Source organism: Erinaceus europaeus, chromosome 5 (genome assembly GCF_950295315.1).
Source record: "Erinaceus europaeus chromosome 5, mEriEur2.1, whole genome shotgun sequence".
In the NCBI taxonomy this organism is placed as follows: Eukaryota; Metazoa; Chordata; class Mammalia; order Eulipotyphla; family Erinaceidae; genus Erinaceus; species Erinaceus europaeus.
In genome coordinates, this window is record NC_080166.1 from 13,830,105 (window position 1) to 13,852,165 (window position 22,061).

At 46.6% G+C, this 22,061-nt stretch overlaps 1 protein-coding gene across 2 annotated transcripts in view; it reads right to left on the reverse strand.

Annotated features, from left to right (window-relative positions):
- Positions 1 to 1,306: 1,306 nt before the first annotated feature.
- SEMA5A (semaphorin 5A) overlaps positions 1,307 to 22,061 on the reverse strand; it is a 380,052-nt gene continuing 359,297 nt past the window's right edge. For both annotated transcript variants that reach the window (XM_007520548.3, XM_060191157.1), the window contains 6 exons: positions 21,625 to 21,843; positions 16,307 to 16,477; positions 15,100 to 15,255; positions 14,137 to 14,184; positions 11,134 to 11,345; positions 1,307 to 8,601 (listed from right to left, as the gene is read on the reverse strand). In XM_007520548.3, the coding sequence (XP_007520610.1) occupies positions 8,482 to 8,601; positions 11,134 to 11,345; positions 14,137 to 14,184; positions 15,100 to 15,255; positions 16,307 to 16,477; positions 21,625 to 21,843 (926 nt within the window). In that variant the 3' untranslated portion in view covers positions 1,307 to 8,481. The remainder of the gene's footprint in view (positions 8,602 to 11,133; positions 11,346 to 14,136; positions 14,185 to 15,099; positions 15,256 to 16,306; positions 16,478 to 21,624; positions 21,844 to 22,061) is intronic.

A 22,061-nucleotide genomic window follows, 5' to 3' on the forward strand; every position in this document is an offset into this window, starting at 1 on the left:
GAGTACATACATGTATAGCCACACAGAGATTTAATGGGATTACAAGTATGAAGTGGGGTGTCTCTCAATAAACCAGTTTCCTAGGCAAATTCTGGCTCGTTCATCCGCAAGAAGCTGTGCTCAGGGAAATAGCTCACCTGACAGAGTGCAGGACTTGGTATGTTTGAAGCCCTGGTTCTTTCCCCGGCATTTTGGCTTGTTTCCCTTATAGGAAACTTTGCCATCTCCAGTGGGAAAGTTCATCTTTTGTAAAAGAATAATTCTCATTCAAAGAATGGAACATAACATGCAAGAGAAAGTTTGGGTTGGGGGCTGGGCAGTGGAACACTGGGTAAGCGCACACAGTATGAAGTGTAAGTACCCCACGGTTCCTGGTTCGAGCCCCTGGCTGGCTCCCCATCTGCAGGGGAGGAGGGGCGGGCACCTTGCAAGTGGTGAAGCAGGTCTGCAGGTGACTATCTTTCTCCGTCTCTGTGTTCTCCTCCCCTCTCAGTTTCTCTTTGTCCTATCTAACAATGACAAAAATGGAAGAAAAAAAAAGTTTGGGTTTAACTTCATAAACAAATCAATAATGGCTCTCAGCACCATCTCCTTATAATTGAAACACTGGACTTTTTTTCCTCACACATTGTCTGGTATCTGAAAACATTTAAAAAAATTTTTAAATATTTATTTCCTTTTGTTGTCCTTGTTTTATTGTTGTAGTTATTTTTGATGTCATCGTTGTTGGATAGGACAGAGAGAAATGGAAAGAGGAGGGAGAGACAGAGGGGGGAGAGAAAGATAGACACCTGCAAACCTGCTTCACCGCCTGTGAGGTGACTCCCCTGCAGGTGGGGAGCGGGGGGCTCCAACCAAGATCCTTACGCCGACCCTTGAGCTTTGTGCCAGGTGCACTTAACCTGCTGCGCTACCAACCGACTCCCCACCACTTTTTTAAATTTTTATTGAAGAGGCTAATGCTGTCTAATGCAGTCATTGCACCTGAGTATAATTTCATTATGTACCAGGCTCCCTAAGTTCTCTCCATGCCCCACTTCCTCCTCCGTCCCCAGAGCTCCTTGCTTTGGTGCTATCTGATAACATTTCTAAGGGCTCTTTCCCATTGCTTAGAATCCTCATGGAACTGTTCTGTTGTGGTCTCCAGTCTACAGATCTCAGGGCCTGAAGAAGGAACAGGGCTGGACAAGGGTTTGACCAGGAGGTGCCGCTCATTTTCACTGATAAACACACTCCCCCATGAGTACATCTGGGGTTGGCAGCACTGGGACTTTTAGGCTATAGAAAACAGGGCACCACTCAACTGTTTCTTAAATGATAGGATTTATTTCAGTGTTCACATACAACAGAAGGAGACAAACTATTTACATAAAACATAAGTACAAAAAATATAATACAATTTATACTGTACAGGATCACAATTCTCTTATCGTGTCCGCACAATGTTGGCAGAATCTGAGGAGGAGGAGGGAGGCTGCACTGCCCGGAGACTCGGAGACTCAGAGTCACTCTTCTCTTCATCAGTCTATCCTTTCAAGAAAGCTGAGGAGACCTGGGTTCTAGAAATCAACGTCACCGGGAGCGATGGATTTGCATACCACATTTCCTGCTGAGTATCTGCTCCAGGGATTCTCTAACTCTGCTTGCTTTTCTCAGGACTGGGGTTTGGAACTGAGGCAAGATAGCCTCTGCTGACTGCTCAGGTAGCCTTCAACCTGCTCCCGGGTCTACCCTTTCTTCAAACTTTCATTATTGAGCCAATGTAGCAGGCTATGAGCCCTCTGTTTTTACTGCCACAATGTCCTATATATATATTTTTAATAGCATCTCTGATGGGTGCCTTAAAACAACTTTCTTAACTATAGAACTGAACAGCTCTCAACAGAGCATTTGAAACCACTAATCTAATGGCAAGGCATTATAAATACATGCATTGTTGAAATGTACATTTCCAAATAAGGATTCAAATAGAATCTTAGAAATTGAACGCAAGGGCTAAAAGCTTGTGTTACATCTGATGGCCAACTGAAGAAGTACTCAGCATGGCATGGCCATTCTAACAAGGCAACCAAGTCCCATTGTCCCATGGGAGGGCAATGCCATCTCATTCTAAAAAGAAAATACAATCTTCACTATGGTAACTATAGATGGCATCTTCACAATCAATTTCCAGGTGAGGTGTTTATTGTGCAGTCAGCAAGGACAGAAATTGGGACTCTGGATAAGGCTCAAAATAATAATAATAAAGAAACAATTCCAAATACGTTTATTTTGTATCACAACAGCAAATGTACAAAGAATGAGGCATTGAACGATGCATAACATCTTCCAGAGAAACACCCACCCATACAAGTTTCTGCACGCACGTTAGAAGGTCATGTTGGGTCAAGTTGCTGCATTTCCTTTTTTCGGATAATTACGTATTTCTGTGGTGAACAGAGGTACCTGAATTAAAAATTCACTCAGTGCTTTCTTTCAAAACGCCAAAGTCCAACTTTGACTTGGGCCAGCAGTCACAGGAGAAAGGAAAACAATCAACTGGAGCATGAAAAATATTGTTGATTTTCTCAACCCAAATTAGTAGAGTCAAATAGGCGACCTCACGAAAGAGCATGACATAGACTTTATTAAAATAATAATAATAAGCAATGTTCTGGCTTGGTTCTCATTTGTGTCTGATTTTTCCAGGTGTCGGAAGAGGGTATTAACATAATTCTGAAATGTTTATAGGCAACATGTTAAGATTTATACTCATGAACAAACACTAAGGCATTTTTTTGTGGGGGTGTGAGATTATAGCGCTGTAGCTTCTGCTAGACAAAACTGGGTTCACTTTAACACAGCACTGCATTTCCACACGCCTCTCTGTCCCTCCCAGCTCCGCACGGGCATCACGCCTGCTGATCATATGGTTCTGGGTCATTTCCCTTTCCCAAGTTAAAACAGGCCAATTAGAATGATTTCCTTCCAAGTGCAGGCAATTTGTTTTCTGCTTTAAATTGGAGCCAATGATATCCAGGTGAAATGGCTAATTATCTCAAACAAGGCACTGATAACCCTTAAAAGAAACTAAACTGCTCTCACAAAGGGTGGCTTGCCAAGCTCTCACTTTCTCTTTCTAGTACCATAGAAGGGGACTTGTGTGTGTGTGGGGGTCTTCCAGAATCCAGAGCTTGCTCTCACCATGAATTCACTAAACATTTTGAACTTCAGTTTGAACTACCTCCCCCTCCCACCCCCCACCCCCACCCCCGCCCCATAGCTGGACCACTTGGCACTAGATTGACAAGATGCTGCGTAAGAAAGGGATCGTGTGTGCACAACGGGCCTCAGAGTTGTGACTGAACATGAAGAGAAGGGGATGGGTCTTCCCGCCTGCATTGTGTGCTGATGTAAGAGATACCAGCATGATTTTCTGCCTTGGCTTTTCCCCCCTCCAACGTCTTTCATCATATGAACACAGTAAAACACCTCTGCTTGAATGAAAGCCTGTCCCTCCTCAGTCCTGGGAAATCAGTGGATTACCTACTATGACCAAATGAATAGGATTTCTGGAAAATACTCTATATGACAGCTTTCACTAGGAACTGCCGGATTTCTGTCAGGCTAGGACATTTGGTTCTAATAATGCCCTAAGTCTCTCTATAGTCTGGAGGATATTTTCAAAAGACAAAAGGCTTCCATTTTTGATCATGTAACATATATTTCCCCAGTGTGTGTATATATATATCTTAAATTCATAAAGGGAGTCATTTTAGAAACCTTTGCCAATAATCCAACATTCCATTTTGTTCATTACTTTTTAACTTCCAAAGAAGAAAGATTAAAGAAATGTATTTTCTAGTATTTTATCAGGCTATCAAAAAAAAAAGATCAAATCAATGTCTTAGGTCAGTATTTGTGGAACTACAAAAGTGTTTTAAAATCAATTATTATGAACAAACTCAATAAGGAAGGAAAGAAGAAATAAATTCCACAAAGGTCTCTGGGCTTCAAATATTTTATCTCAATGTGCAGCGGCTGGCATTCCCTTTTGTGTATTTCTTCAGGTCAAAGTGAATGTTATTCTGTGTTCTCCCACTTCACACCCATTGACCAGAAAAGCAGCAGGCACAGAATGACTCGCTAGTGTCTCGTAAAAAGGAATCATGGGTAATCAGAGGCAATGTTTTGTCAAAATAAACCAACAAGGCAACATAAATCACCATGAACTGATGGAGGGACTATAAGGGATAGATGCTCTGGGCATAGCTACAGAAATCTGTCTCTAAGGCAATCTTTGGAGTTGGAAATGCTGACTTCCATGGACCTACACCCCCCCACCCCCATGCCATACACAAGACAGCTCCTGGAGGACAGCAGGACTAGAGGTGGGCAAAGTCAGTGATGAGTGTGGTTTGACAGTGTTGAGGAAGGAAGTGTTCATGCTTTGTCCTCAAAGCAATAGAGAACAGCTTGATGTATTTTCAACATGAATTCCTCCTTGAACTTTCGTGACAGCCTGATGTTGCCCCTGGGGACATGGAGATCTTCATGATGGGATACTTTCCAGGGCTTTGAAGCCTCATGCACTTGTCTGACATTGGACTTTGGTCTATGAATAAGTGAGACCAGACTCCTAGTTGGCCCTGGGCTCTTCCTAGAGGCAGAGATGGGGCAGGGGGTGCTTCTCAATCCCTTTTGAATCTATGTACACAGACCCAAGGAAATGCTTCCTTTCTCCAGTCTGGGTGCCAGTTCAAATCAAGACACTACTTAGATAGGCTTGGTGAATGTGTCTGAAAAAAACTCCCTGCCCACAGTGGCTTTAAGGACAGTGCCAGAGAAATATCTTAAAGCAAAATGGACACAAGCATAGGAAAACACCAACATCTGGGGACCATGGGTCTTCTGGGAAGCTCCTTAGAACTCTGGGGGTCATGTCACTCAGGGTGATCATGAAGAGCCTCAGTTCCAGTGAAGACACATAGATAATGAGCTATTTCGGGAAGGGTACATGCACCCTCCTTCCTGTGACATGCTGTGGACAGGGGATGGCCGCTGGTCAGGGCTAGACAAAGAGCCCTGCTAACACACACGAGGAACTATTTCTCAAGAACTAAAAGTGAGAGTCACAGCAGATCCCCTGTGTAAACAGCCCAGATTCTAATGTATCCAGAAATAACCCTGGAAACTTAAGTGTGGTGACTTGATGTTAACTAGAAGTACAGCTTAAAAACATTAGTCTCTAGTGATGTTGATTAGACCAGTAAGGAAATGAGAGGGAAAGAGCAAGAGGAAGGGATGGAGGGAGGGAGGGAGGGAGGGAGGGAGAGGGGGAGAGAGAGAGAGAGAGAGAGAGAGAGAGAGAGAGAGAGAAAAGAATGAAGGAACAAATAAAAGGATTAAGAGAATGAACATGTCATGTGGACTACAGGATTTGAGCAGGAATCCTAACAGCCTCAAGTCGAGCTGCACTGTGAAGCCCATCCTAGGAGTCCACCAGCCTGTGGGGTTCTTGTTGATAAACAGCACAGAGGGAAAGCGTGAAAGCATGACCAGCACCTAGGCGGCAGTGGGAAAGAAAATTTGACTCCATGCCTAAAATACTCAGAATACTATGAAAACCATATGCAAAATGATTGGAGTCAGGAAAGACGGGAATACTCTTGAGTAGAGGACAAACAGACCCAGGAACAAGAGTAGGTGGCTTTCTCTGCAGTGGTCTAAGACCTGTGTATAAAACAGCATGTAGTATTTCCGTGTGTGTGTGTGTGTGTGTGTGTGTGTGTGTTTGTGTATGTGTGTGCGCGCGTGTGCGTGTGTGTGTGGTGTTGTGTGTGAGTGTGTGTGAATGTGTGTGTGTATGTGTGTGAGTGTGTGTGTGAATGTGTGGGTATGTGTGTGAGTGTGTGTGTGTGTGTGTGTGAATGTGTATGTGAATGTGTGTGAGTGTGTGTGTGTGTGGTGCTGTCTCCAGTCACTGCGATTTGGATGAAAGATCACATTGACTGCTGTTCAGAGATCCTTTCCTGGGGTCGGGTGGTGGCACACCTGGTTGAGCGCACATGCTACAATGCTCAAGGACCTGGGTTTGAGCCCACGGTCCCCATCTGCAGGGCGAAGCTTTGCAAGTGGTGAAGCAGGGCTGCAGGTGTCTCTCTGTCTCTTTCCCTTCTTTACCACCCCTTCCCTCTTGATTTCTGGCTGTCTCTAACCAAAAATAAAGAAAGAAAATTAAAATACTACTACTAATAATAAAAGAAATCCATTCCTATCCAGTTCAATGATGCTCCCTTAAAGTATAAGATTCCTCCTTCCCAGTACAATATAATGAGCTTTAAAGGTTAGAATTGTGTGTGTGGTGGGGGGGGCGGGGAGTGTTTAGGTCCTGGAACATGATGGTGGAGAAAATCTTGGGGGTAAAAACCATTAAAATGTGCTTCACAGTGAGGACAGTTTTCTTACACTGTAGAGTGGGAGGGAGGTATGGACAGTAGAGGTATTCAGTGACGATCCCACTCAGGAAGGATCAGGAAGCCATGGACTCATCCTGCCTCCTGAGTGTGAACTTTGGGTGGAGAAAGAAGCATCTCTCATGACAGATGGAGAGTAAGAAGATACAACAAGCCCTCCTAATGGAGAGGTCAGAACACCAATCACGACAGTCACTGGACCTTCCAGAGCCCACCTACCATTTCACTGTGGACTCCAGATGTGTGGCTATGACAGATGTGGGGATAGGAGGATCGTTGGGTCCCAACATTCATCTCTCAGCAGAATTTTTCCAGAACACTCGAAATGTTTTCTTTAAATGGGATCAGCTGACAGCAGGGATGTCAGTAAGCCTGACATCCCCGACACCCACACCACCTCCTCTCACAGATCTGAAGGTTCATTTCTCAACGAGAATGTGTTCAGATCTCCCCAGGTCTTTATCACGATGTCCACAGGCTCCCAGAGGAGCAGTTCAAGCCCTGTTCTTACTTCCAATAACTGCTCACCCACAGCCATGATGATGTGTAAATCTAAATCGCCTGTGAGTGACTGACCCGGCTGTCCCCTCTTCCGCAGGCTTCGAGGAAGATCATCACACTCCACAGAGATTATCAATAATCAGTGTGCAGTGCCATGGGGTATCATTAAAAAACAAACAGCCTTAAAGGACACAGAATTCTTAAAGTGATTTTGGAGCATCGTTTCCAGGAGAAGAGGTGCATGTGGACAGGAAGGCAGCACAGAGAACAAAAGGCACCAGAGCTCAGCATCACTCCAGTATCGGCCGTGAGGGCAGCATGGGGCAGCTCGGCACTGAGGCCAGGCGGCTATGCACAGATCTGGAGTGTGGCAGGCTGGCTCCAGCCTCAGTGCTCCTGTAGGCTGATGGCTGCGTGAGGGCTCTAGCAGGAGGACGAGAAAGGCGAGCTGTTTTTCTCTCCATGTGGCTTCTGTAGTACTTTCCATACCAGGACAATAAAATAAAATAAAATAAAATAAAATAAAATAAAATAAAATAAAATCTTTTGTTTCCCATTCTATGTTAAGCCTCCAATTCTTTCTTCCACTGGCATCATGAGTGTTGGGAAACTTTCCTTTGCAGGGAAAAGAGGTGACGTCAGGTTCAGGGAAAGGCTTGATGAGTGGCTCTTCAGGACACGGCGAGGGACTAGGCAGGTGACCCTCAGGCCGGCCACAAGCCAGGGAGTACCCCTCTGCCCAACACTGTGCAATCCACAAGTCAGATAAGGCTAGTTTCCAGTGTCCTGTTCAACGGACTTCTCTCTGAGTCTCAGATCGGGGGACTCAGCTCCACCACTGGCACCCAGGAAGTGGCTGGACACTAAGGATGACGTGTCAATACCTCATATTCCATCACTTCTGCAGCTACAAGTCAGGTGGTAGCCCTGAGCTTAGCTAGGCAAGGATTATTCCAAAGCTGAACACACCAACTGTGTTCAAGAGTCCATGGTGTCGTCCAGGGAGGGAAGGGCATTGATGGTGGGTCAGTATGTGGTCACACAATCATATTGTTTACTGAATCAAAGACGATGGACCAGAGTGCTCTTCCTGGAGGGGAAGGGAGATCAGAGAAAGTGCCATTTTCTTCAACTAGAACACCATGGAGAAGGACACTCAAGAATAAGAAGATGGCCATATTTCTAGACTCCTTGTATGTGTTGTGGAATTGGGGGGGGGGCATGTTCATTAAAAGGCTCAAGAAAACAGCAGATTTTTTTGAGAAAAATCAACGGAACACAATAAAAAAAAAAAGTCAGTTAAACAACAACGCCCAAATATGGCGGACCAGACTTTCACAAGGGCACGTCCAGATTTGTGGCTTTTTAGGACACGGCATTCTGGCAGCAATGGGACACTTGGGGCTTGAAATGCACTTGAAATGTTTCCACATTTTGTCTCTGAAGCTTCAGCAACGAGGGTAGTGGTGGGGCACAGGTCTTGAGGAATCGGGGGGATTACAAGAAGCCAACAATTAAAGTGTTGCTAGTACTCATCATAATTATTGAGCTCCGTGAAGTAGGCATTGGAATAGGTCTTCCCAGAGAGATGGGGATTGAAGTATTTATTTCTTTCTTCCAGGATTAAATTGTTCTTGTTGAATGCCTATAAAAGCAAGCAGGCAAGCAAACAAACAGTTTATGAATTGCATCTCAGAAAAAAAATTACAATGAAGAGATTATTGTACTGAACTTCAGTTTCCTCTTAAGTAAATGCCTAGGGGGTCTCAAGTGTTCCCTCCCGCCTTCCTTCTACTATTCTGCCTGAAGGTTTGCCTTAAAACCAGAATGGATTTGGTTGTTTATGAGGAAGAGATCTTAATCAGTCTAACTTGTCAGGAAACTTGAAGCTCTAGTGCCATCAACAAATAAATACATAAATAAATACATAAATAAAAAAGGTTTGGGATGTCATCACATGCAGTGAAGGATGTGGAAGCAGTTTTCTGGTTACTCTAGACAGAGACATGGATGCAAGCGTTTAGCAAATCTGTCTCGAAGTAAATGCCTGAAGTTTCAAATGATTTAATTTCTTTTTTAAAAAAATATGTTTATTTTATTTTAATGAGAGAAATAGAGAGACAAAGAGAGAGATAAAGAGACTGGCCAGACCTCTGCTCGGCTCTGCCTTATGACAGTGCTGGGACCTCAGAGCCTCAGGCATGAAAGTCTTTCCCAGAACCATTATGCTATCTCTCCCTACCCTCACCTCCATGACTTCATTAATTATTTTTCTAGTCTTTATTCGCTTATTAGACAGAGACAGCCAGAAGTGGAGAGGGTAGGGTATGATAGAAAGGGAGGGAAAGGGGAACAGGTGGTGGCACACCTGGTTAAGAGCTTACATTACAGTGCGCAAGGACCCAAGTTTATGCCCCTGGTCCCCACCTGCAGGGTGAAAGCTTCATGAGTGGTGAAGCGGGGCTGCAGGTGTCTCTCTGTCTCTCTCCTTCTCCCTCTCAATTTCTCTCTGTCTCTATCCAATAACAAATGACTTAATTTAAAACAAACAAAAAAGAGATGGAGAAACACCTGCAGCCCTGCTTCACCATTTGCTTTATTTATTTATTACTCAGCTCTGACTCTGGTGGTGGTGTGAGGCATAAATTCGGGGACTCTGAAGCCTCCAGCATAACTGTTTTGTTTTGGCATAACTGTTATGTGACCTTCCACACCTCCCACACCCTCATTTGTTCTCAGTTTCTGGGTCAAACACAGCACTGGAACAACAGTAACAGAAGCTAACCGTACATCATGGAGTGCTGAAGAAACTGCCATATATATTAGGAAAAGATGCTATTGTGCCCTCTGGGACAAAATGAACGGGACTGGGTTATTATGCTTATAAGTGAAGAGATGAAAGACAACTACCGGGTGGTTCCACTCATATGTGGAAGAATCTAGAGATCTGATTCACGTGAACTTGAACAAAACAAGCAAACAAACAAAAACAGAAACAAGCAAAAAGCAAACCGTTTCTAAGACTTGTGAAGATGCCAGGGAGGTGGGAGGGCAGGGCTACAGTTTTAGTGGTGGGTGTGGTATGGAGCTAGACATTAGGATCTTACAATCTTGCAAAACACTATTCATCACAAGCAAAAATAAATGAAGAAGAGACTACTTGACGATGGTCTTTCCAGTGCCCGGCACATTTTTCTCAGAGTGCAATTCAGGGGCTTATTTTCTTTCTCTGGCCCTCCCTTCCCCCTCCCTTTTCTCTTCTTTGCCACCAGGATCAGCAGTGGGGTTTGGTTCTTGCATGACAAATCTCCTACTCTTAGCAGATTTTTCCCCCTTTCTTTTTGATAGAAAGAGAAAAATTGTGACTGAAAGGGGAAGATTGAGAAGAAGAAAGGAAGAGATATCATACTCCTAGCGGGGAAGATGACCAGAGGGCTCTGAACTCCAGTTCCATCAGGACCCAAAGAGAGTAGAGGGAAAAAGGGAGGGTATGCTGAAGTAGTAACAGGCGAAAGGAAGAGAAGGCAGGACCACAGAAAAATGGAATATATATATATATATATAGTTATTGAAGATCATAGTCAACCCCTATCTGTGACCTTGGGAGAACTAATGTAGGTTCCAGTGGAGGGAATGGGGACGCAGAACTCTAGTGATGGGAACTGTGAAACAGTGCCTCTATCACCTTGTGATTGAAATCAGTACTGAATCATATAAACTTAATCAATTAATTTTTAAAAAAGAGAGATGCCTGCAACATTGCCTCACCACTCACGAAGCTCCCCCTGCTGTTGGGGGCAGGTGCAGAGGCTTAAACCTGGGTCCTTGCTCATGGTAACATGTGGCCTCAACAGGGTTCACCACCACCTGGCCCCTCTGAAGATTCTTGACGAGACCTTCCTTCCGAGGAAGAAGACACCTAAGGTATGACCAGACCCTGGGCAAGAATTTTCCCAAGTGCTGGTCCACACTCTATTGTAACCAACATTCCCAGTGGCAGGACATGACCTCTTTGCCAGAGCGAAGCCAGGCCCGACGGGTGGGTGGCCCATCCCCATGGGGGGGGGGCTTTACCATGTCTCCCACCCACTGTCTGTGCCACCCCCAGACTTTTCCACCCACCCACCCACCTGCCCCCTCTGCGCACCTGGCTGCAGTGGTGCCTGCCACCACTTACCTTGATGGCTTCCACCGAGTCGTACTTGTCCAGTTTGTTGATGTGGTTGGTGATGCTGGTGTTGAGCGGGGCGGGGGCGACTGGGTGGATGACGGTGGCGTCATGGGACTGTTGCTGGTAGCGCTGACAGTAGGTGTAGACAAGCAGCGTGACGAGGCAGCCCAGGATGGAGCAGCTCAAGCCCACGGCCATCATGTGGAACATGTTGAACTCTGGGGAGACGGAGGCCAAAGTGGGTGAGGGAGGGAAGGGGTGTGGCCATCTGCCTGTGTGGCGCAGAGCAAAGAGAAGCCTCCTGCCACTCCTGGATGAGAGCGATCAGACCATCCTTCCATACACTCAGGCCACAGGCACTCGTCTCCATGGAGGTCGGGGTTTAAAGCTGGTCCCTGGGATTAGAACTCCTCTGCCGAAGAGCAACTTCTGATGGTGCCGGGTGGTGGTGTATACCTGAGCACACGTGTGACAATGTGCAAGGAGAGCTTTGTGGAGGCTCCAGGTGTCTTTCTATCACTCCCTCCCCTCTCAATTGCTAGCTGTTTCTATCCAATAAATAACATAAAGATAATAAAAAAATTTAAAAATATATATATTAACTTCTGCTCTTGGGGCAGCAGAGTGTGTGTGTGTGTGTGTACTTCAAAATGCTTGCAAAAGAGATGGTTCCTTTGTTCATATTATATTTTTAAAATTTTTCATGAATGACTTATTGTGGACATTTTCAAATACAGGTAAGGGAAGAAACAGGAACACAGTGCATAGGTGTACATCACCCTAGTACCAACAGGATTAATTATTTTCTTTATTTACTTATTGCCTCCAGGGTTATTGTTGGGGCCTTCAGTGCCTGCACTATGAATCCACTGCTCCTGGAGGCCATTTTTCCCATTTTTAAAAACTATATATTTTAAATTATTTATTCCCTTTTGTTGCCCTTTTTGTTTTATTGTTATTGGATAGGACAGAGAGAAATGGGGAGAGAAGGGGAAGACAGAGAGGGGGAGAGAAAGATAGACACATGCAGACCTGCTTCACCGCCTGTGAAGCGACTCCCCTGCAGGTGGGGAGCCAGGGGCTCGAACCCGGATCCTTACACTGGTCCTTGTGCTTTGAGCCACGTGCACTTAACCCGCTGTGCCTGGACCCTAATTGTCTGATTTTAATCCAAACACTTCCTCTCTCACTTTCACCCAGATGGATCATATTAAAATGAGTTCCAGACATTACACGTTTCATCATAAGTAATTCAAACCATGGTGGTACCAGGATTTGAACCTTGGAACTCTGGAGTCTTAGGCATGCCAGCTGACATTCTAATAGGCTGAGCTATCTTTCTTGTCCATTGGTGGCTTTTTTTTTTTTTTTTGTATGATCTCTGGGGTCAACAGATTCCAAACCAAGGCTGCAGATTCAGAGTTCAAGGTGGGCACAGTGCCCCCAGGGTGCTGCCCTTTTATAGAGGAGTGATGACAGAGACACAAAGCAGGTGTCACTCCTGTCCCCTCCTTAGTCCTCTCCAGGGTCATGGCCACGAGCAGATCAAAATACCTTCTGCCACAGGCAGACATGTCATTATAACCCTGGGAGGAGACGCGGTCCCTCCACTGGCAGACACTTTTGTATCTGTCCCCTGCGTCATTCCTACAGGCGGCCGGGAAGGCGGGGCCAGCTGATATCTTCTTGACTATTTTCGGTTGGTCTGTGTGTCTCAGGCGACTGAAAATAGCTAAGTGGGAAAATGTCAGTGGGCCCACATGTTTCTGCCTCAGGAAGATGCCTGTTCAGTGTCCCTGGCACTTGTTAGTGTGGTTCTTGGCTCTGAGTCTGCTTCCTCTGCGGGCTGCTTTTTGGAGAGTGAAACAGAAAGAGAGACCAAGTGGTCCAAGGAGCTGCTTTCTTTGCATAACTGGACTGATTCTTCACAAGCTGTCCTTCTCTGTAGATCTCTCCAGGCCTTTCCTGGCCAGGAAATGCTTTGGGACCGATCCACCAGAAGTCGAGGTGCCTGGTCTCTGCCCCTCACCCCCCATATCTCTGAAGACCTAGATACATATTCTCAGCTGGAAGCCAGCTCACTCAGAGAGTAGAAGGGAGGCTGGGCCAGCCCACTCTGCCACTCGAGGAAGATGGGTCCTGAAACGAGTGCAGCCTAGAATGTTCCCAGCTGTGAACGCTGAACGTGGACTGTGAGTTCAGACTGACTCAGAGGCTACACAGGCCCCTGTGCTAAATAGGAATAGACATGGGCCCTGGGTCACGTGGATGGGGTAAACAGATAATTGCATTTACTTTCTTCAAGTTTGGGAGCTCTTCTCTGCTCTGATCCAGTTTTCTAGCCTTATTCTCAATTCTGACACTATCTGCCCAAACAATATGTTTAAGTTGTCTGCGTGTTAGCTATCAAGCTCAGACAAAAATTACTAAAGTCATTGGCCCTAAGAACATACTTAAAATAGACTTCTTAGCTTCTTTCCACCCTAAGGTCCCTAATTTCATTTCCTCTATCCCTACCTTTTGGTTCCTATTTATTAAGCAGTTTGTCCTGCTTCTTATTTTACCACCTTTTAGCCATCAAGCTGAAGATGCTACCATGATGCCATTCTGACTTCCGGGGGCAGACTACCTCACCAATACGTCCCCTCCCCAGAGCCCTGCCCCACTAGGGAAAGACAGAGATGGGCTGGCAGTGTGGGTCCACCTGCCAACACCCATGTCCAGTGGAGAAGCAATTACAGAAGCCAGAACTCCCACCTTCTGCTCCCCATAAAGAATTTTGGTCCACACCCCTGGGGAGAGATAAAGAATAGGGAAGCTTCCAATGGAGGGGATGGGACACAGAACTCTGGTGGTGGGAACTCTATTGAATTATATCCCAATTATCTTATAATCTTGTTAATCACTATTAAACCGCTATTAAAAAAACATGGATGGAAAAAACACGGAGGCAAAGAAATGATGGGAATGTATCAGAAATCAACTAGGCATTGTGTAGAAAGGACATACCTCCACACCGTTTTTCTTCTACACTGCTAGATCTGGCCACAGAGACTTCTGGAAAAACAAACAAACAAACAAAACTCCATTACAATATATAACATTATAAGGGAGAAAGATGGCATCTAAGATTCGTTTACAAAATGCCTGAAGATTTTGAGCTTTATGTAGGTCAAATTTTCAAAAAAAAACCCTATTCATTAACAAATGTAAATATGATCTTGGGTTTTTGTTTGTTTTGACCAACTTAAGATATGTCTGGTCAGGAGTCGGGCAGTAGCTCAGTGGGTTAAGCGCACGTGGAGCCAAGCGCAAGGACCGGCTCCCCACCTTCAGGGGAGTCGCTTCACAGGTGGTGAAGCAGGTCTGCAGGTGTCTGTTTATCTCTCCCCTTCTCTCCATTTCTCTCTGTCCTAACAATAATAACTATAACAACAATAAAACAACAGCAAGGACAACAAAAGGGAAAATTAAAAAAAAAAAAGATATGTCTGGTCAAGGTAGCCTTGATTGGGAGCCATGAAATTCAAGAACAAAATGCAGTGGCCCATGAGGCTGAAATCAGGGCAGCAGCTTCAAAACTCCAAGCACAGTAGGAGCTGATTCTCTGGCAAGTATCTCCTGCTGGCTGTGTCAACAGGCCAGCCTCCTGTGTCAACAGGCCAGCCTCCGACCCCTCCCCTTTCACTACAGTTTGTGTCCTCACAATTTCCACAGAAGGGCAACCAGCCCACCAGGGCTCAGAGGCCACCACCAGAATTAATGAGATTCCTTTTCAGAGAACTCATGCCCTTTGCCAGGCTACAGGAGGCCACGGAGGTTAGAAATTTGAGCTGCGTTTCCATTTCCTTGGAACTACCTTTGCATCTCACCAGACCTGGGAGGTCAGAGAAAGGAACCCACCTCTGGTTCATTTCTTCTGTGAGTGGCAGGAAGCTCTGGGCTCCCTCCCCTCAGAGTCTCTATCCTTACCTGGGATGAAATTGGAGTCATAGACGCAGGGCCGAGTCTCTGTGGTGTTTCCGGAACACTGGCTGCCCACGGGGAACAGAAGGACGCACTGGCGGGCTCGAATCTGAACTCCAGACGCATCACATGGGGACCAATCTGACCACTCGGACCAGCTCTCTGCAGAGACCAGAAGACAGAGATGTTACCATCTCTGGCACTACCACCTCCAACCACATGACACTTCCACCTTTCACATTATGGTTTTTTAATTTTATTTATTTTAATAGTGACTTAATATTGAATGCAAGCATCATCAATGTGTAAAGACACGGGTTCAAGCTCCCAGTCCCTTGCAGGAGGCAAATGTCATGAGTGGCAAAGCAGGGCCACAGGTGTCTCCCTTTTGCTCTCCTCCTTAATCCCCCCCCCCCCAATTTCTCTCTTTTATCAAATTAAAAGAAAAAGTAGAGCAAAGAGAAAAAACAAAAGGCCACTGGGAGCAGAAGATTTGTCATGCTCAGCGATAAGTCTGGTGGCAATTAAAAATAAATAAATAGGGAGTCGGGCAGTAGCCCAGTGGGTTAAGCACAGGTGGCACAAAGCCCAAGACCGACGTTAGGATCCCGGTTCGAGCCCTGGGCTCCCCACTTGCAGGGGAGTCGTTTCACAGGCGGTGAAGCAGGTCTGCAGGTGTCTTTCTCTCCCCCTCTGTCTTCCCCTCCTCTCTCCATTTCTCTCTGTCCTATCCAACAACAATGACATCAATAACCACAACAATGTTAAACAACAAGGGCAACAAAAGGGAAAATAGATAAATAAATAAATGCAAAGTAGGAGCATGGCATTGTCAAGCTTAGGCTCAGAAGTAAGATTCTCTTTCTCATCCCCGTGGTTCCCAGATGCCAGAAAACAAAGCTAACTTGTGGATGGGGAGGGGTACCCCCATTGTGCCAGCCTTGGGGAAGAGCCCCCCCCCCCACTCATCCATGTCCTGAAGCAGCTTCCCATTGTGGGCTCTGCTTCTCAATCCCACAATGCCGGACCCCACCCATCACCAGGCTCACGACTTTCTGGATTCTGTGAGCAGCCCTGAGCCCAGTGTGTGGGGAGAAAGACCTCACTGGGGAACAGTAGACTAGGAATCCAGTTCCTACTGACATAATGGGATGCCAGGGGCCTCCCTTTCGGCACATGGGCAGTGATGTGCGATCAGGGGCAGGCGTCTCACCGGGGCAGGGCTGGGTGCTGCACAGCGCTTCCTCCGTGTGCAGTCCCAGGCAGATGTCGCCCCCGTAGGCCGGGGCCGGGTTGGTGCAGGATCGAGTCCGCATGTAGTGTCCACCGCCACAGGTCGCCGAGCATTTGGACCAGGAAGACCAGCAGGACCACATGCCGTCCACTGGAGAAGGGACAGAAAGTCACGGGGCCGCTGACACCCAGCTGCCTCCAAGCCCGCGGCGCCACAGGTGAAAGAAATACCTGCTCTGACACAGAGTGGCCAGAACTCAAAGGTGATACGTGAGTGAGACAAGCCAGAAAGAGAAAGAGCAAGACCGGGTGATCTCACTTACAGGTGGACCTCAAGAGCACAGGACGGCGAGGGAAGACACAAGGGGAAACTTGAACCAGGTGCTGCCGTACTGCACCGATGCAGAGGATTCTGAGGAAGGAGGGAGAGGCACGGGGTGAAGGGACGTGGGGGTCCTGGCGTGTCTTCTAGATGCCAGTCGAGGGGAGGTGAGAGGCTGTGCCTGTGTGTTAGAGCCTGTGGTGTAAGCCAATGTGCATTTGATAATGTTTCTGCACAAATTCAGAGATTTATATGAACTAAGAAAAGAATCGGGAGTCGGGCGGTAGCGGAGAGGGTTAAGCGCAGGTGGTGCAAAGCACAAGGACCAGCGTAAGGATCCCGGTTTGAGCCTCCGGCTCCCCACTTGCAGGGGAGTCGCTTCACAGGCGGTGAAGCAGGTCTGCAGGTATCTTTCTTTCTCTCCCTCTCTCTGTCTTCCCCTCCTCTCTCCATTTCTCTCTGTCTTATCCAACAACAATGACATCAATAACATCAACAATAATAACTACAACAATAAAACAACAAGGGCAACAAAAGGGAATAAATCAATAAATATAAATAAATAAATATATATATATTTAAAAAATAAGAAAAGAATCTTGTAAAAAAAGCATCTGCTCTGCAGGAAGCCATCTGTGTAGAAGTGACCAGTCCTGGGACGTGGGGTGGGAGCTGCAGTGGGTGGGTCTTCCTCCTGAGGAGGGGGCCCTGTTTGCCTGTTCCGTCATGCTGCACAGTGACTGCACACACACGCGCGCGCGCATACACACACACACACACACACACACACACACACGGCATAATCCTACATGTTTTTCAGTTTTCTGCAAAACACCCCCGTCCTCCAGCCCAGGTCCTCCTCCACCATCAGCACCAGGACCTGAACCTTCCCTCCTCCCAGAGTCCTTTACTTTGGTGCAAGACACCAAACCCAGTCCGAGTTCTGCTTGGTGTTTCCCCTTCTGTTCTTATTTCTCCACTTCTGTCCCTGAGTGAGACCAGCCCATCTTCATCCTTCTCTTTCTGGCTGATCTCACGTCACAGGATTCCTTCCAGCTCCATCCAAGAGGAGGGGAAGAAGGTGAATTCATCATTCTTAACAGCTGAGTAGTATTCCATTGCGTACTAGACCCCAACTTTTTCAGCCACTCATCAGATGAACCATTTCTCTGATTCTTCCTACTCCAGAGCATTGCCCTTTCTCCAGGCTGGAGCCCTGCTTCCTTGAGGTTCTTCCTGGACACTGCACTGGCCAGCCCACCAGGATGTGGGAGACTCCATCACCATCATCAAAGGCTAGAGGCTGGGACTGGGTGTTGGTGCACCTGGCTGAGGACCTGGGTTCAAACCCCGGTCTCCACTTTTGATGGGAAGCTTCACAGTGAAGCAATACTGCAGATGCCTCTCATCTACCTCTCCATCTCCCTTTTATCTCTTTCTCTTCTACATAACTGAATTTAAAAAACATACAATTTTACCTTAAAAATAAAAAATAAAGGGTCATGGCAACTATTCTTATTACAAGAAGAAGTTAATATAACCCCCCATGAAAGGGATGGGGAATGGCTCAGAGAGTAGACCAAGTGGCTGATCATGTCTGAGGCCTTGGGTTTGAGTCCCAGGACCACATGGGAGCACCACAGAAGATGGAGCAGTGCTCTGAGGGTTTCCTCCTCCCTGTGGGGCTAGCTTTCTCTCTCTCTTTGCCTATAAAGAATACAATTTTAAGACTGGGCCAGGGAGGTTACTCAGTAGAATCATTTAAGTATAAGGCCTTAGGTTTGCTCCCCAGCACTGCATACAAGAAATAAGATGAAAGGTTTTAAGTCACAAAGCATCGAATGAACCCATGCCTGAACACAGGAAGTGGAGGTGTCAGATCCAGTGTGCTATTTCACCAGTGTTTATCAGTGCTCACATCACAACATGGCCAAATAACACTAGCTTCCTCTAACGAACACACCAGCTCTCCTCTTGATATCTCAGTAAGTCTCCCGGCACAGAATCTGTTTGTTGTTGTTTCTGTTTTTTTGTTTTTTTGTTTTGTTTAACACAGAGAATGTGAATCTCCGAAATGGAAATAGTTGGAGGGAGTTTGTATGAGGAATTCAGTTACTCAAATACTCTCACTTGCCATTTTAACTCAAGAGTACAGGGTACTGCAACCAATTCTGACTGATTGCATGGCCTCAGGGGTATGGGCAGAGCAGGGAGGAAGGGAATACAGAGCAGAATTCAGTGTCTTTTTGACACTGGTTCATCACTCTAAGTCTAACTCATTTCCGCTTCCAAAATATTGGAGATCAAGTTTTTTCATTGGTTTATTTAAATGGCACTGTGCATTCTTCCAGTTCATTGAGATTTATTTTTCTCCCTCTGCTCTCAATTTTATTCTCACATTACAGGTTGCAATATTCCTTTGGAAGCTCTGGAGACAAAGGGAAGTTGGTCTCTGGATGAGAAAGGCTACTGAATACTGGGATGATATTTCACAGGAAGAGGGCCAAAATATTTCTAAACTCTAAATCACAGATTGAAGTGCTTAATGGAATAGTCTTCACAGCTTGGGAGCAGAAGAAGCAGAGTGTAGGTGGAAGGTCTGAGTTTTCTTTTTGTTGTGCTCTTACTCGACTGGGTCAAGACAGTAACAACACGAGGGCTAAACGTCATCATCACCCACTACTAGCTCCCCTCCTCATCATGACCGCAAGAGGAGGCAGTCTAGACATGTGAGAGGAGGAACAAAGGTGACATTTTCTGAGGGAGGGAGTCAGCAACAGGCGGGGAACTGTGGAGCCTGAGTTTCATAGAAATCCTGCAAATTCATGCCAGGAACATTCAAAGAGTGAGATCCCCCACCCCCAAAAAGACTTGCTCAGGGAAAGATCAGACAAATAGACAACAAAACTCAGGACCCAACACTAACTGGTCCTGAATTGTACCAAGTTACATTTGATCAACTGATTAGAGATCAAGTCACTCAAGTAAAACACTCCACCCACCACCCATTGAAGTAAAATAAAATCAGTGATGTCAACAGGATAAAACATTTCACCAGTGTGTCCTGGAGCTCTGCTTCCCCAGAGCCCTGCCCCACTAGGGAAGGAGAGAGATAGGCTGGGAGTATGGATCGACCTGTCAATGCCCAGGTTCAGCGGGGAAGCAATTACAGAAGCCAGACCTTCCACCTTCTGCATCCCATAATGACCCTGGGTCCATACTCCCAGAGGGATAAAGAATAAGGAAAGCTATCGGGGAGGAGTTAGGGGATAGGGTTAGGGGAGGAGATGGGAAGGAGTTCCGGTGGTGGGAATTATACCCCTCTTATCCTATGGTCTTGTCAATGTTTTCATTTGATTAATTAATTAAATAAATAAAATTTTTACATGGACTGAGCATGTACAGCCTTGAGGACAGAATTCCACCCCCTCACTTAAGGTTTGCTCTTTTGTGTGTTTAGGAATTTTCTAGAAGATGGTGGAGAAAAGTGACACTTGCTCCACCACTTCCTGCTTCACTAGTCCCTCTTCAAAAAGTGACAGGGACCCCTGTGAATTTTAGCCAGTCCTCTTTGGAAACTTGGCTTTCAGAAGGAAGAGGACAAGAGCTATTTCACTACGCTAAGGTTATACAGACACAGCAGTGGCCTGAAGGGAACACAAGTAAAGAGAAAGCAGCCGCTGGCAGCTCTTGTTAAGTCTCAGAGCTGAGAGAGAGCTGAGTTCTGCACTCAACAACCAGGGTTTCAGCGGACATGTGGGAAAGTCTGCAAGGTCTCATGTCGAGAGGGCAAAGGCAGATGGAGGAAGCCCAAGGAAATCCCACATCACCCTCTCAGCTCAGTCCCTCCCAAGGAGAGTCCTCTCAGGGTGTGGCCCCACGGGGACCCTCCCACCCAGCCCTGGGGGAGGAGTCCTCTGACTCTCTCCATGCTGGGGCTGTGGGAAAGAAGCGCCTCTGGGACCTTACCCCAGCCCCTTTGCTGCAAAGCTAGATGGCTGGAGGAAGCAGAGACGCAGAGGAAGAGCCAGGCAAATGAAGAGACAAGGGGGGTGACGGGGGATGACTGGGGGGGGGGGGGTGACGGGGATGACGCGGGATGACGGAGGTGGGGCAAGCCCCAACTTTGGAAACTGTGCTTTCTGCTTCATAGACTTGTTGACTTCTCTGTCCATATCCGCTCATTCATCTTGTCACCTACTCGTTCACTTACTCACCTAGCTACCCACTCCCCACCCATTCAACTACCCATGGGCCCATCTGATGAATTCATGCACTCATCCATTCACCCCATCTCCTATATACACATTTACACATTTCTCACTATGTTCACTCACTCATCCACCCACATATCTATTCAGATATCAATGCATCCGCCACTTATCCATTCAGAAAACAACTGAGCCATTATTCATCCATTTATTCATTCATCACTCATCCATCATGATTTCCATTCACTCATCTATATACCCATTCACCCACCTATCCATCCATCCACTCACCTATCCACGCATCCATCCATCCATCCATCCATTCACTCATTCATCCATCCACTCATCCTTCCCATCCAGCCATCTCACTACCAAATGTTAAGTGATTATTGCTATAAGGCAGTTCCTGTCATGCAGAACTCAGAAAGCTGCTTGCACCTATCAAAGATGTCACATTTTCAAGTCTAAATGGCATTTGATTTCATACCAATGCAGTTGGAATATATGATTTTCAAAATACTGATTTTCCCGCGAGAGTGAAGATCAGAGCACTGTCCAGCTCTGCAGAGTGGTGCTGAGGATGGCACCTGGCATCCAATGTGTCCTCAGATATGTAAATGAAGGTTGTTAGGCTGTGCTGTGTCCCTGACCCCCCAGGTATGACGTGCAACACAGATTTAACTCAAACACAGAGCTCCAGCAGCTGAGTGAGTCTTCCCAGGGCCTGGATCTCCCCTACCTGTCCCCAGTGACCGAGGCACTCACCTGGGCAGGGCAGAATGTTGCACTCCTGGTACTCCAGGGAGGGGCCCAGGCAGGGCATGCCTCCGTACTTGGGCTCCGGGTTGTTGCAGACCCGCTTCCGGTTCCGGATGCCTCTGCTGCAGTCTCGGCTGCACTGCGACCAGGATGTCCAGGCTGACCAGGCACCATTGACCGTGTGGGCTGAGTACCTGCCCGCTCGCAGGAAATCTCCAGAAAGACCTGCCCAGGAGGAAAGGCCAGAGTGAGGGGAGTTTCTGCTGTAAACACGACCTCCTCATGCATCAGCTGTCTGCTTTCCCTTTCCCTCTACGCCCACACTCCCCAACACTGGAGAACGCCTCTCACACCTTGAAGCCAATGAGTATGTCAATAAATTTGCAGTCGGGTAACAGCCTTCCCTAACAGAGGCTCCTTGCCCAGTATTTGTTACTAAATGA